We start from the raw sequence: 15,130 nt of genomic DNA on the forward strand, positions 1-15,130 counted from the left end.
TAGCAGAAAGCGGCTAGAGCGGTAGTCACCCCTCATCCCTCAAGACTGAGCAATGATCCAAAGACAGGCATGGACTGAAATCACCACCTGTGAGTTACAAGGCTACAAGTATCTACAAGGTAGAAACAAAATGACATAGAGAACACCAAGCTCCTGCAGAGGACCAGGGAAACAAACTTGCTGACAGCCCCGCCGACCGAGCGTTGCGCAGGCACACTGAAGGGCTAGAACGAGGAGGGACTACAATAGTGACCTTTAGACGTCACGGGCCAAAACCCCACTGCATGTTACACCCCGCACCGCCAATTTGCACCTGCGACCGGTCAGAGGCGTAACTAGCAGCCCCAGCGCCTGCGCAGGAGGGCTCTTGATACTTACACTGAAACTTACACTAACTTTCCACCAATCATATCCGAGCTCCCCTCCCCTTCTTGCTCCCTACTTCCTGATAAATATCCCCTCAGCGGCCCCCGGGGACACAAATCTGAGCTTCGCACCGCACTTCTACGCCCGTTCTTGCGTGGCCCTCCTGTGATAAACCTCTTTCTCTGCAAAGACCTGGCCTCGTATCTGGCCTTCCCTCTGCACAACCAGATGGGTTACAAAAGGACCCACGTCAACAGAAAGGCGAAGAGCAGGAGGGGAGGGGCGCCGGGCCGCTGCAGCGGGAGGGCCTCACTCCGGCCTGGACTCAGCGGCCGGGAAAGGGGGGCGCAGATGAGAACTGGACACTTGGGCACCGGCCACTCGGTGTCGCGGAGTCACGTTGAGGCCTCATGACGACACAAGTTAACTCCAGAGCCCGTATCTCAGCACAGCGCTTCTCGGCAACCGCGACCCTGCGCGCCTCCCGGCGACGCCGCCGCGGGGCGGGACGGGGGCGGTGCCCAAAGCCGCGTGGACCTGCTGCGGAACCAGGAGCCCTTGCCGGGTTGAGCGCGAGCCACGGGCGACTGCGCAGGCGCGGCCCCGCCCACCGGCGCGCTCGCGGGCGGGCGGCGGCAGTGCGCAGGCGCGGCTCCGCTCACCGTGACCCTGCGACCCCGGTGTCCTCGCGCAGGATGGCGGCCCTCCGGGCTCTGGTGGCGTCCAGGCTAGCGGTGACCGCCGCCTTCGCGCCGCGCCCCGGCCTGTGTGCGCTGCCGTTCGGCGGAGCGGCGCAGTCCCCGCGCGCGGCCTTCCACGCCTCCGCGCCGCGCCCCGTGGCCAGGGTCGCAGTGGTGAGCGGACGGGCGGGGCGCCGAGGTCGGCCTTCCCACCCTCCCCGTGCCCGCGGGCGGCCCCTCCGACCCCCAGCGCCTCCCTCGCGCTGACCTCCCTCTCCCCCAGGTCGGCCCCTCCCCTTGCGGGAGGCGGTCGGCCCGCCCGGTGGACCGCGTGACCCCCGTGACCGGCCCTCCATCCCTGCAGGTGCTGTCCGGATGCGGGGTCTACGACGGGACAGAGCTCCATGAGGCCTCATCGTAAGCCCCTGGGCGGCTCGCCCTCGGGAGGGGCGGTCCCCCTTTTCCTGAACCGTTCGGAGAAGCCTTCCTGCTGGTTAGGAAGGCAGAGAGGACTGCTGGACCAGACTCAGGGCGGCGCGAAGGACAACGTTTAAACTCAATGCGTGTAACGTACAGGAAGATATAAAATGAGCTTTTGAGTATCACCTGTGATACTAAACACAGCGCTAACCACTTAACATTTGTTCTGCTGTTTTTCCACACCCACGTGTTGTACACATTGGGATCAAACGGTCCTGCGTGTTGGAAATCAGAGAGCTCTTCTCCGTCTTTACAGCATGATTTTTAAGGGCTGTGCAGTGACCTCGCCGTAGACCGATGTCATTGGGGTAGCCTGCCAGCTGTTGCCAAGTAGTTTGTCCTTTGATCGATTTACTTAAAAAGTTCCTGTGAGCAGGACCGTAGGGGCTGTCAGGTTCAGAGTTAGTTGAAGGGGAGAGTTAGGTGGTGGTTGGGGAACACACCTCTCCCAATTGCGGGGCCTCGCTGGTCCCCGGAGGAGCCTGAGGCTGGTGTCTGGGGGTGGCCGCTGGGCGTGGCCAGCGGGTGCTGGCGGTGGCTGGACAGAGAGTGAACTTTAGAGCGTTCTGGGCTGGTGGGTGGAGAGGGCCAGGAGTTTCCTGATGGGGGCTGAGCAGGGTGGGGCAGGAGAGAGGAGGCAGTGAGGAATAGCCAGCAGCTTGAAACCTCCCGGGCAGAGCAAGGAGTTGTAGGTCGAGTGCCCGCGAGGTTCCGAGGAGCTGAACCCCAGTCCAGGGGTCCCAGCCCTACCAGGGGACAGCTGTGATCTGTCTTGGGGTCTCGTGTCTCCTCTTTCTCTGGAAGTGGGTACTGACAGCACTGCCAGGGACAGGTTTCGTGCCAGTGTTTGGACTCGGACCTGCCGCAGAGCAACCCTTGGTAGATGCTGGCATCCGTAGCAGCCCCCAGGGTTGCGTGGGTGTCTCCCATCCCCATGAGGGGAAGGTTGGGGAGACCAGGAGCTGAACTCACTTTGGAGACTAAAAGCCCTCCTCAATCCCTCGAGGCCATTGTGGATTGGCCCATGGGAGGAAGAACACCCAGAAGGAGCCTGGGAATGCAGACATCCAGGCTGTGACAGTTGCCGGGTCACCCGTCCCTACGGCCTGGTTTGTAAAGGTAGCTTGGGGGCGGCTAGCTGGTCTCCACAGGCCAGTTCAGTGACAGCGAACTCAAATAGAGGGCATTGGGGTCGTTAGCAAGCCAGTCATGACTTTTTGCAAAGCAAGGAGGTTGTTAACCTATGTGAGAAATGTATACCTGTCAGTCACCTAAAACACTGTTTTTAAACACCCGGTGGCAGGTAAAGCTGGGCCAGGCACATGTCTGGTCTGATTCCCTCCTGTGCAGGATACTGGTTCACCTGAGCCGTGCGGGGGCCGAGGTCCAGATCTTCGCTCCTGACATCCCTCAGATGCACGTGATTGACCACACCAAGGGGCAGCCTTCTGAGGGCGAAACCAGGTACGGGCCCCTCCTCGTTGTCCTTGAACGTGCACAGGTTGAAACTCCCCAAGAACGTGCGCGCGGTTGCTTCGTCTTAGCTGGGAGCCGAGTCCGCATTTAAGGGGTCTGGCAGCAGTGGTCCTGACGCTGTGCCGGACCCCAGGACGTCCCTCGCCGTCCAGCACTGTTGGAGCAGTGGAGGAAGGTTCCCCCTGAGTGAGCTCCTCGCGCCTTCGTTCTCACCGAATGCCCGTGCGTTCATTTGGTCTCAATCCTCGTCCACCCGTTTGGACCCACGTATCTGTGAGCAGCTCCCACCAGCATTTCTGTTCCCGAGGGGAGTGCGGCCCTGGCCTCACATCCGCTGAGACCCACCTCCCCGCTCCAGCCTGGCCCAGACTGCAGGGCGATGGCCCCTGGGGGCTGTGGTTCCCAGGTGCCCTCCAGCGGGTGCAGACAGTGAGAGGCGGGGCGGTGGGAAGGAGCCGCGGTGCCGTCTCCTGGGGCTGCGGCCCAGTCAGGACCCGGGCCCTGGGCCGCGCAGCCGGGGCTGGGAGGAGCTCCCTCTGCGGCCGGTCCGGGGCTGCCTCACTCGTCCCTCAGAGTTGCTTCTTAACGCTGCCCCCGCGGTTCCATCACCGTCCGTTCCCAGCGCCAAATGCTCCCTGGTGGCCCTGCCTGACACAGGAGTCCGGGTGACTAGGCGTGGTGGTTCGGAAGCGCCCATCTGAAAGGGCTCCAGGGGACGTTTCGAGCACAGACCGGCTGTGGTCACTGTCGCTGTGGCGCCTTTTCTGGGGAGCAACCCGCACCGCCTGTGAGCCGGGAGAACAGGTCCTCTTGTCTCGTGGAGGCTCCTTCCTGCCCCGTTCTCCCATCTGTCCACACACTGAACCTGCTGGGGGCCTCTCTCTGCTCTTCCCCAGGAATGTTCTGACTGAGTCCGCGAGGATCGCCCGCGGCAAGATCACCGACCTGGCCAAACTCAGCGCTGCTAACCACGACGCGGCCGTCTTCCCTGGGGGCTTCGGAGCCGCCAAAAACCTGTACGTGTTTCGGCTCGGGGCTCTCCTGCTTTTCCCCTGGACTGTTAGACGGGGATGCGGTGGTGATGGGAGCAGCTCTTGGGGGGTCTGGCCCAGCGACGACGCAGCTGCCCCATGACAGGGAACCCTGGTGGGAGGAGGCTCCTGGGACCTGGCCATCCAGGTGTGGTGCTAGGGTCTCGTCACATCAGAACCCGTCCGTGTACGTGTTCCCTGCAGACACCTGCTCTCCTGTGGACCTTGCAGCGCGGAAAAGTGCCTTTCTGGTTGGGCCGTTGGGAGGATGGTCCTGACCGGAGGAAGGGAGATCTTTTTTTTGCTGTTTGGGTTGTTGCCACGGTAACTGGACCTCAAGCCTAGGAGGCCGTCACACCGCAGCTGTGATGTACTTTGGGTTTCAGGTTCTCTTTTTGTTCTCTCGTTCCTTTCTTTCTTCTCCGCGTTTCATGGAAATTCTCTTGCGCTGGCCTTGCTGGCCCAGCACGTCCCTTCCGACGTGGCGCGGGGCTGCTGCTCCCGTGACGGAGGGGGCTCGAGGGCTGCAGGAAAGCACCCAGCAGCTGCGCCCCGCGGCTTTGGGGCTTTAAACACGGGGCAGCATGCGTCACAGCCTGGACTACGTGCGTTTTGGTCAGTTGACCGCTTGGTCATTGAGGTTCCCGCAGCAGCGCGAGGGCCTCCCAGCTGGCGCTCTGTCTGTCCGGGCGCCGTGCACCCAGGAGCGGGGGCAGAGGCGGTTACGTTCCCTGAGGTCCACCTCTGCACTTGGTCCTTCCGCGTCCTTACATCTTGAGGCTCCTTTCTGCTTGCAGCCGTCACCAGAGCACCTCTTTTCTCCACGTTCCCACTGGTTTTCCCACAGTCCTTCCTCCCGCCTGGACCCCTGCCCTGCCTCGTGTCCACTCCCTCTCCCAGAGCCAGCCTGGGAGTGCTTTCCCTGCATCGCCATCCTCCTGAGCCCCCTGGTGGGAGATGGCGGATCACAGTCTGCGTCGGCTGGCCTTGTCCTTCTTACGGGACCGGGTTTCTTTCTCTGAAAGATGAGCTGGATTCACAGACCCTGTGCCTTCTCTCAGCCCTTAGACCTCGCCTGGTGTGAGGGTAGCTTGAGGGTGCGTTGGGGTTATGTCCCTGGTGTGGCTGACACCCTGCCTCGGGTGACTTAGTGGTGGTGCGTCTCGGTGTACAAGGAAGCAGGGCCTTGGGTCAGCATCCGTGTCTGTGGCCTCCCAGACCCCTGGGGGAAGCTGGGATTTCTGGCCGCTGGTCCCAGTCTTTCTGACCTTTCCAGAGGAAAGGCCGGCTCATCAGCGGTCTGTGCGGCGCACAGGGGGCAGCAGGCGAGGTCTGTATGACACATTCACTGTGGAAGCCCAGTTCTTCCTGTTTGGGACCCCAGGATCACCTGTGGCAATGCTGCCAGCTTTTCATTTTCCGAGAGAGTCACGTATATGTCTGCGTTAAAAATCCAACCAGATGGTAGCCTCTCGTTCTGCACTTGGCGTCTTTCACTTAACGCTGAGGCTTGTCCCTTAAACGTCTGGCAGCCGCACACACAGATCCCGTTGTGTAGGCGACCCAGTGCTGACGGGACTCCCGGACTTCCCGTTCTCTCTTTTGTCTTACACCTTTTGGAGGTACGACTGACGTACATGTGTTTAAAGTATGTAACCTGAGAAACCGCTTCAGGGTAGCCGGCATCCCTCACACGCACAGGTTGTTCCGTCGTGCGCGACGCACGGGGTGCCCGGGGCAGAGGCGTCAACCCCGTGAACGAGGCGGAGGAAGCCCGGGATGGGGCTCCTGGCTGAGAGTCGTGGCCTTTGAAATTTGATGGGTCTGAGTTTGCCTTCCAAAGAGACAGTACTGGTGTGAGCCCGCCGACCGGGAGGGAGGCCGTTCCAGACCCCCCCGCGGTCCTGCTGTGGTGAAAGAGACGGCCTCTTGTTTGGTTTGGGTTTCTCTTCTTTGTTAGTGAAGGGCAGCATCTGTCGCTGGTTTGGGGCCAATGGCACGTCCTGCTGTTCCTGGGTGGCCGAGCTCACGGCCCGAGCGCCTGCGTGTCAGCTTCCCCTTCACCTCTGCTGGCCTCCCTGCCTTTAACCTCCCACGCTGCTTTATGTTTCAAAAAATAGAAAAAAATACACATGTGTACGTGTAATTACGTGAAAGGCCGTGCACACGTACTTGCACACACGTGTCACTTTCTGCAGTTGCTGAGAAGTTCGTGGAGCACGCAGGATCCCGGGGGGTGGGGAGTGGGGCTGGGGCTCCCCAGGCAGGCAGGTGTTGAGCCCTGCGGTCTAAGGAAACCTCTTCTCGTGGCAGGAGCACGTTCGCCGTAGACGGGGGCGACTGCAAGGTGAATAAAGACGTGGAACGCGTCCTGAAGGAGTTCCACCAGGCCGGGAAGCCCATCGGGTACGTGTGGCCCAGCGGGCCCGGCAGTGGTGGAGGGAGGGCGGTGGCCGAGGCCGTGGCTCACAGCCAGGAGCTGGCGCCTGGAGCTGTGTGGTCTTGGAGACCCTCAGCCCCTTTTCTTGTTGTAACTGAGGGGGTTTCGTGTGATCTCACAGGCGCCTTCCTGCTCTGAAAATTCTGTGGTCGTGTGGTTTCGTTAATTTCTCCTGATGACTTAGGAGGGGAGGGGATGATCTTCTCAGGGTCTAGAAGGTTCCCAAGTCCTTCCGTGGCCCCCAGCCTTTGCCAGTCCTCTCCCCATGCCTGGCCTCCGCCTTCCCGTCCTGGCTTGGAGCACCCCTCAGCTAGCTGACCCCTGTCCTTCCTCATGCCACGGCTGCCGTGAGCACCATTCCCGACCCCTGTCGCTCTCAGCTGCCCTTCCTTGGGGACCGGATCCTGCGGTGGCCACACACTGGGCCCACATTCACGGGCCCAGCCACTGCTCACAGCCTGGCCCGGGGTCCTCGGCCTGGCAGACGGGCGAGGCCAGTCGTAACCCACACCAGGAGGCGCTTGCGGACGAGTGGCGGCGACCCCACCGTCAGACCTGCTTGTCAGGCTGCCCGTCCCACGAGCGTCCTGGGGGGGGCCCCTCGGTGCTGCTGTACCACGGGCGTCGGCGCACGGCGCTGGTGCTGGGGCGTGTGGGTCGCACGCTTTGGAGTCATCCCTGGCTGGGGAAGTCCTCCCAGGAGCACAGCGGTGCACAGATGCACTAAGAACAAAATCTGCCGGGCTTTCCATCACATGGCTGCTCGCTGCCTCCCGTTGGAAACTGGAGAAGAATGAGGGTGTTAGAGCATTGGGTCTGAACGGGGCACAGAGGCTGCAGAGGACAGTCCCCCAGGGGCAGCGTCCTTCCCAGACCTGTGGCCACTCACTGGAGGCCCTGCCCACTCAGCGTTGCAGGCACCCCCACCAGCGGCCGTAGCCCAGGGGCATACCTGCCCTCGCAGCGCCCAGCCTATCACCTCCTGGGGACCCGCTGGGGCAGCACCGGTGTGTGGGGGCGAGCGCCCGGGGCGGGGACCCAGCTCCCTTTCTCTAAAAAGTCAGCACGACAAACGGGACAGAAGCCCAGCAGATTGGCCACCTCACGGCAGGCACCCTGTCCACTTGAGTGAACAGGCGCCTCTCAGCTGAGCTGGAGAAGAACCCAGGTCACCCTGGAGTGGAGGGTGCGGGACGGTGACACGGTCCTGTACCGGCTGCCGTGTCACTGGGCAGCTCCGTTCAGCCCCTCGTGCGGCAGGCTACGCGTCTGTCTCTAAAAGCAGCAGCGCTGTCTGGCCGCGTGCAGAACGCCCTTTCCGGGTCGGGGCACCTCGCACCCCCCTTCCGGGCCGCCCGTCGCTCCTTGACCTCGTCAGAAGCACGGACAGAGCGAGGGGTCCAGCCGGCTCTGCTGCCGGGCCCGTGCTTCCCTCCGCGCAGTGCGGTAGCCCCCGGCCAAGGACGGGCAGGCAGCCCAGCCTTCGTCTCGGGCGTCGCCCGCAGAGTCAGGTGCCTGGGGACCTGCTGACGTGACAGATTCCCGAGATGGCCGTTGCGATGACGCTCACCTGCTCGGGGCTGAGGGGGTTTGTCTCGTGGTCCCTGAACAGAAGTTGTGGCAGTTGTCTCAGCACTGAACGAGCGTGTAGGTGTGTTCTCACCACGTTGTGTTGCGGTCAGCTCAGAGGACCAGTTGAGCAGACGGGGTGGTGGGCGCAGCCAGAGGGGTGTGGACCCCAGGGGAGGGGGACCGGCCCGGCTGGAGCAGCTGTGGCAGGCGTCACGCGTGTTCTCGCGGGGGGCAGGGCCCTGGTGACGCCCTGGCTGCTGGGGGCCTCCGTGTTGGCTGATCCAGGGGCCCAGGAGTTGCCGGGTGGGGCCCCCGGTGAAGAGCAGGACCTCGGAGGAGCCCCGAGGGCAGGCGTCCGGCATGGACCTGCAGGGCTTGGACGCCTCCGGGCAGCCTGCTCACGGGGACCTGGGGAGGGTTTGGCACGCCGCCAGGACAGGGCCCCTGGCTCCGCACCGGCAGGTCAGGCGAGGCTCCTGCTTGGACCGTGTCCCCCAGCCCCCTGCGTCCCCTCCAGAGAAGGGGATGGGTCTCAGCTGGTCAGTACAGCTGGGCTTCTCAGTTGCTGTGCGACAAACCACCCTAGAGCTTGGGCCGGAGACAGCGCCGCCGTCTGTGGCCTTCTCTCCGGGTGGACCTTTGCACCCTGGGCACCGTGTCAGGTGCCTGTGCGTGTCTGGCAGCCGGGGCTCAGCTGGCTGCCCTCCGCCGCTCTGCAGCCTGACGCCGGGTGCCTGGAGGCCGCCCCATGCTCCACTGGTCACAACTGCCACGGGCAGCCCAGGGGCAGGGGCAGGCTCCAGCCCGCGGAGCTGGCAGAGGCTCTGGCACTGGGTGTTCCGTCCCCACGGCATTGGTGTCTGTGCCCTTTTCTGAGGCTGACCGCATTCTCTAAGCATGACTTGCTGGGCCCCCGGCCTGGCGGCCACATTCACAGCCCTGAGCTGATCCTCCTTTCCTCGCCTTTCAGCTTGTGCTGCATCGCTCCCGTCCTCGCGGCCAAAGTGCTCAGAAGCGTCGAGGTCACCGTGGGCCACGAGCAGGAGGAAGGCGGCAGGTGGCCGCACGCTGGGACCGCGCAGGTCATCAAAGCCCTGGGTGCCAAGCACTGCGTGACAGGAGTGACCATATCCTTCCAGCAGCGGGGGCGACGTGGGACACCGCCCTCTGGCCCCTCGGGGCCACCCTGGGGTGCTGCACAGCCGGGGCGACCAGGGCTTGTGCGTGGAGGGGCGTAGCACCCGAGGCTGCGACCCCTCCGCCACGCAGTGGTCACGTTCCCAAGTCCCCGCAGTGACGCTGGCTGAGCTCAGCACACCCCAGGCGGGGGGCTCGGTGGGTCGGGTGAGGAGACGGCCGTGGCTCGCGGCGGGGGGGTAGGGCGCTGCCTGTGGCGGAGGGAGAGTGAGGACCCGGTGCTGGGCCAAAGGCCGGGGTGGAAGGCGCGAGGGCTGCTTGTCCTTATCTGGTGGCAGTCCCCTGGGTGGCCCAGATGGAGGGCCACCCCCGGCAGCCTTGTCGCCCCCATTCTTCCTGCAAGCGGGTCCTCTGTGTCCTGAGGTCACCAGGGTGCGCTGCGGCTGTAGAGAGCCTCAGACCACAGGCTACCCGCCTTCCAGCTCTGCGCCTGGACCCGAGGGTCTCCATGGGGGCCGGAGTCAGCAGCAGAACGGCGCGGGGCCCCAGGAGGCGCAGGAGACCAGCCCGTTACCCTCCGGGCGTCTGTCCTGGCCGGGGCGCGCTCCTCGGTGTGTCTCTACTTGCAGGCAGTTTCAGGCGTGAATGTCCCTCCCCTTCCAGCACAGAGCGGCCAGCCCCAGACGTGGGGCTTGGCGTTGGCTCAGGAAGCAGGTCTCAGGGAGGAGGTGAGGCGCCTCTGTGCTGAGGCTGGGGCCCGGGTCCGGTTGCCCCGTGCTCACAGCGGGCGTTCGGACAAGCCTCTAGTGCAGTCTCCCGACGCGAAGGATGGCAGTGCTGCGCTGCCTTCAGGGCGGCCCCGGGGCCCCGGCTGGCGCTCGGGCGTCAGGCCCGCGTCTGCAGCCATGGGTCCCGTGAGGCCCCCTGCTGGGACGTGTGTTAGGAAGCAGCCCGTGGGGTCAGGTTCCAGGGTTTTCAGTTAAAGTAGCGCAGGGGGTGCAGAAAACCCCTTCCAGGTGGCGCTGGGGTGGGGGTGGGGTGCGCGTCTGGGAGGGGGTGGGGGTGGGGCGCGCGTCTGGGAGGGTGGGCGGCGCCTGACGCCACACGCCGTCTGCTCCAGCTGTGCAGTGTTCTTCCGTAACCTGTGTGCACGAGGCTCACGTGGACCGGAAGAACAAGGTGGTCACGACCCCGGCCTTCATGTGTGACACGGCCTTCCACCACATTCACGACGGGCTCGGGGCCATGGTGAGCAAGGTGCTGGAACTCGCCAGCAAGTGAGGCCCTCGGTGCGGGGCTGCTCGCCTGTCAGCTTGGAACCGCGCAGGAATTGATTTCTTCGCTTAAACCTGCAGGCATTTTCTTTGTAAGGAGGGCGCTCGCGATACGCTCGGGGTCAGGGGTAGACTCCCTCTCAAGGAGTGAGGCCGGGGCGGCAGGGCCCACCGTCTGAGGGGCGCTGGCACCTGGCCTCGTGTGCAGCTTCCAGCTTGAGGTCAAGTCTGCCTTCCTGCGCCAGCAGGAGGGCGAGAGAGGACGGCAGTCCTAGGCCGGGCTCGCGTCAGAGCACCTCACTCAGTATTTGGAAGGAAACAATCTTTAAGTTTGTAAATCTAATAATCAGGAAACCAGAATACCACCTCATCGACAATTAAAGCTTCTCTAACCTGGAGTGGGCACGTATTAATTAGAACAGTCCGCAGCTTTCTAGAGCAGGCAGGCCCTTTGGGGAGAGGAAACTTCTTTCCGAAACAGACATGGGCAGTTCTGTTCCAGGCCCCCTGAGCCCAGCAGGTGAGGGTCACACACGAGGCTCCGTACCTTAGGCTCAGGTCTCTTTGTTTCAGGAAGGGAGGGTGCAGGAGCTCAGCCTGTGTGGACCTGCAGGTGGGCCCAGGCCCCGGGAGGGGGCGTGGGCCGTGCGGGAGGAGCGATGAAGCGTGAGCCGGCAGGCTGGCTGGCGCCTTTCTGTGGGCGTGTGGCTTCTGTCCTGGGACGGCTCGCGGGGGGCTTCGCCCGTCACAGCGCAGCCCCGCTGGCCTGTCCTCCGTGACCCAGGGTGGCGCCCCGGGTGCTCGGAGCCGCCACGTCATCTGATCCTGAGAAAGCTGCCGGGGCCGACGCAGCGGGCTGTTCAGTTGGGTCCAGTCCACGCTGAGCTGTGGCCTGGTGGCCTGGGGGTGGAGTGCAGTCACAGGTCGCCCACGCCGCCCCTCACCCTGCCCCACCGACGGACACGCCTCTAGCAGTTTTCCAGGGTCTGAGGGAGCTCGGGGAGGGCCGGGCCTGTGGAAGGAGCCGTAGAGCCTGAGACCACGCCCACCTGATCCGCTTAGCTCCCTGGGTATCTCACGTCTGCCAGTCTTCCCTGCACTGCACGGCAACTCTGTTCTCTGGTGGCCTGTCCTCCTCCCACGACGCTGGGTCCCATGGGACACAAGCCCCTGAGGCACACCTGCAGGCACCAGCCACACTGGCCAGCATCATCCTTGCTCAAGAGAGCCTTGCAGGGCCCATCAGAGGTGAGGTTAACAGCTCATCCTAAGAAGTTTGTTCACTGAAACATTTTGTGCAGATTTGTGTGTGTGTGTGTGTGTACATGCACGTGCACGTAGAAGAATGCAAAATCACAGGTGTGCACCTCGGTGAGTTTTCATGGAATGACCTGCCATCTGGATCCAAAGACCACAGCATCACCAGCCCAGGTCCGCTCGGCACCAGGGGGATGCCCAGGCGATGGTGTGTGTCCTGGCTGCGTGACTTTCTTTTACAGCAGCGCTTCTGGAGGGTTCTCCCCTGGCCGTCCGTGTCCCGTGAGCGTGGCCCCTGGGGAGCGTGCCGAGGGTGTGGCCCCTGGGCTCCGGGGGTGGTGTGGTGTGTTCAGCTCCCGTGTGCCTCGCCCCGGGTACGGGCATCTGGCCCTGGGGTCTGTTGGACCTTCTGTTTTCATTCCTGCCACCTCGGTGGCTGTGGAAGGTGTTCCCGTGGTTTTCTCCAGCCTCTCCCTCATGTCCGCTGAGGCCCCATCTCCTCTCTATTTCCTGGCCCTTTGGGGACCCTCTTTGGCAAAGCGTCTGTTGGAGTTTCGGGCCGTTCGCTCTCGGTTGTCTGTCCGTGTTTGGTGATTGGAGCTGCTTTGTGCTCTGGTTGTAGGTCCTTCGTCAGTTCAGTGGGTCGCACGTGTTTTCTCCCACTTTGTCTTTTCGTTCCGAGTGGTCTTGATGAGCAGATCCTCCTGATTTAATGTTGGCCTGTTGATCACCCTTCACCGTTTGTGTTTTTCTGTCTTTCTGTGGAAGAAAACTCCTTCTCGCAGGAATGAGGGCATTTTCCTGTGTCATCCTCGTGTTAACGGTCGTTTCGCCTCTGTGTTTAGATCAGCGGTTCGTCTAGAATTGGTGTTGATGAGTCATTCTGCTCTGCATTTGATTCATCGCTTCTGGAAATGCCAGGGAATGTGCCCACAGAGCAGAGTGGGCTTCAGTGGCCCGAGAGGTGTCACTGCGAGGCCACCTGGAGCCCCGCTTGCTTGAGTTTATCTCACAGGCGCGGGGCGGGGGCGGTCTCAGGGGCAGTGGGGCATCAGTGCCCGAGGGGTGGAGACCCACAGGGAGCAGGCTGCCTGGATTCCACCTCCTCTGCTGCCACCTGCTGGGACCCGGCCAGAGGGCAGGCGGCTGGAGAGGGGAGGGCAGACTCACAAGGAAGTCCCCAGAGAATGTGGAGTCACTCGGTGTCACCTCGCAGTTCCCTGTTGTCCACCCTGGACTTTTCCACACGAAATGCCTGGTCGCCCCGTCCAGGATGGCCACCGCGGGGTGAAGTCCGGTGACAGCCAACACGCTGTCCTGTCAGCATTGCATCTGCCCGCTTAACCCTGGTGCCAGTCCTGGGTGGGGGTCCCCGAAGGGGGGGCCTGGGTCAGGCAGAAGGACCGGCAGAGAACCTGGCTCTGGAAATGTCTGAAACGTTCCAAAGCCCGAGAGGGGCCCCAGCAGCCCAGAGCCAGAGGGAGTCCAGGCACGAATTCACTTGACGAGGATTGAGCGCCAGCTTCTTGCCAGCAGCGTCGCAGAGCTGGGGGTGGGGGGGGAGGGGACGGGGACACGACCCTGCACTCCCGGGGCCCGGGCTGGGGGATGGCGGGTCCGCGAGCAGGTGAGCCAGGGGCCTGAGGGTATCGGGGGACCCGCCGGGCAGGAGGGTGGTCAGGGAAGGGACAGGCACCATCTCAGCAAGGACCAGAGGCAGAGTGAGCAGGTGGCAGAGTGAGCAGCAGGCCCGACGGGGATGGGCCTGGGGAGCTCAAGGACAGCCGGGGCGTGTGGGTACCTGGAGGCTCCTTGGTGGGGACCAGGCTGCCGGGGGCGCTGCAGAGCCGTCCTTGGGTCTGGTGCAGGCTCCCAGGGTTGACCAGGCCTGGCTGGGTGGCCTCCTCCTGCGGGCACCACGGGCACCGCGGGGACAGGGCTGGTCATCTGCCTGTGGCCCTCCTGGACCCCACCGTCCCTGCCCTTTCCCCTGTCTGATTGGGCCCCTTCGTGGGCACCTCTTCAGTGCCCCTGCAGGCCCTTCCACCTGGAAAGCCTGGCCCCCCGTCTGTATCGCCAGCCCCCTCGGCCCTCAGCTCCCTGCCCCAGGGCCCCTCTGCAGAGGACTTGCCACAGCTCACGGTCTGTGGCCTGTGTGTGCGCACGCCCACGTGTGCATGCGTGTGAGGCTCGCTGACCCGCGTGGGGTTTACTCGGAGGCCCCGTGCCGCCCTCACCTCAGCTGCAGGCCGTCCAGCGGAGCTGGACGACACCTGCCCTTCCACAGCTTCCTATTCCTGCAAGACTTCCTTGATAACACATTTTTGGGTTTGTTTTAGATAAACTTTACTCTTTAGAGCAGTCTTAGGTTCAAAGAAGAGTTGACTGGATAGTACAGAGAGTTCCCATACCTTCCCCCACCTCGCCCCACACACAGCCTCACCCGTTGTCAGCATCCCCACCAAATGGCGCGTCTGTTACAGTCGATGGGCCTGCACGGATGCGTCGCCATCACCCTGAGTCCACAGGTTACGTGGGGCTCACTCTTGGTGTGTGCGTCCCACGGGTTTAGACAGACGTGTGATGACACTTACCCACCACTGTAGTATCGTGCAGACTAGTTTGCTCCAGAAATCTGGGCCCCACCTGTGCATCCCTCCCGTCTTCCCACCCCTGGCAGCCACTGATCTTTTTACTGTCTCCGTAGTTGTGCCTTTTCCGGGGTGTCCTATGGTTGGAATCATATAGTATGAAGCCTTTCAGGTTGGCTTCTTTCACTTAGTCTATACATTTAAGTTTCCTGCGTGGCTTTTCTTGACTCGATAGCTCATTTCTTTCTAACGTTGTAATGATACACCATTGTCTGAATGGACCACAGTTTATCCATGTGCCTACTGAGTGACGTGTTGGTTGCTTCCAAGTTTTGGCAATTATGAAAAAAGCTGATGTAAACACGTGTGTGCAGGTTTTTGTGTGGACGTCATTTTTAGCTCCTTTGGGTGAATACCCAGGAGCACAGCTGCTGAATTGCATGGTGAGAGTGTGTTTAGTTTGCAAGAGACCACCAGTCAGCCTTCCCCAGTGGCTGCACCATTTTGCATTCCCACCAGCAATGAACGAGGCCTTCACGTCCTCCCCAGCATTGGGTGTTGTCAGGGTGTGGGATTTTGGCCACACTAATAGGTGCTGGGTGGTAGCTTATTTGATTTTCCCTCTCCTAATGATGTTATGACGTGGAGCATCTTTTCATATACTTGTTTGCCATCTGTATATCTTCTTTGATGAAGTGTCTTTCCAGGTCTTTTGATCTGTTTGAAAATCTGTTCATTTTCTTTTTGTTACGTTTTGAGAATTGTTTGTATGTTTTGGGTAACAGCCTTTTCTCAGATATCTCTTCTGCAATGGTTTTTCTCAGCC

General features: G+C 62.2%; 1 protein-coding gene across 2 annotated transcripts; it reads left to right on the forward strand.

The window, feature by feature from the left end:
- Positions 1-990: 990 nt before the first annotated feature.
- Positions 991-10,854, forward strand: GATD3 (glutamine amidotransferase class 1 domain containing 3). 2 transcript variants are annotated; one of them, XM_073804571.1, is made up of 7 exons: positions 1,001-1,220; positions 1,411-1,463; positions 2,877-2,990; positions 3,899-4,018; positions 6,347-6,439; positions 9,016-9,171; positions 10,334-10,854. In XM_073804571.1, the coding sequence occupies exons 1-7, from the start codon at positions 1,062-1,064 to the stop codon at positions 10,461-10,463; spliced, it is 825 nt and encodes a 274-aa protein (XP_073660672.1). In that variant the 5' UTR covers positions 1,001-1,061; the 3' UTR covers positions 10,464-10,854. The 2 variants fall into 2 exon arrangements, with proteins under 2 accessions (XP_073660673.1, XP_073660672.1); XM_073804572.1 differs by lacking the exon at positions 6,347-6,439 and having other exon boundaries at positions 991-1,220.
- The last annotated feature ends 4,276 nt before the right edge of the window (positions 10,855-15,130 follow it).

This window comes from Tursiops truncatus, chromosome 4 (genome assembly GCF_011762595.2).
Source record: "Tursiops truncatus isolate mTurTru1 chromosome 4, mTurTru1.mat.Y, whole genome shotgun sequence".
NCBI classification, from domain to species: domain Eukaryota; kingdom Metazoa; phylum Chordata; class Mammalia; order Artiodactyla; family Delphinidae; genus Tursiops; species Tursiops truncatus.

What these genes read in the sequence shown, in the direction of transcription:
- GATD3 (XM_073804571.1), top strand. Translation starts at nt 1,062, where the DNA reads ATGGCGGCCCTCCGGGCTCTGGTGGCGTCCAGGCTAGCGGTGACCGCC. An exon ending in CCGTGGCCAGGGTCGCAGTG is followed by an intron (nt 1,221 to 1,410) that starts GTGAGCGGACGG and finishes CCATCCCTGCAG; the next exon opens with GTGCTGTCCGGATGCGGGGT. An exon ending in CAGGCCGGGAAGCCCATCGG is followed by an intron (nt 6,440 to 9,015) that starts GTACGTGTGGCC and finishes CTCGCCTTTCAG; the next exon opens with CTTGTGCTGCATCGCTCCCG.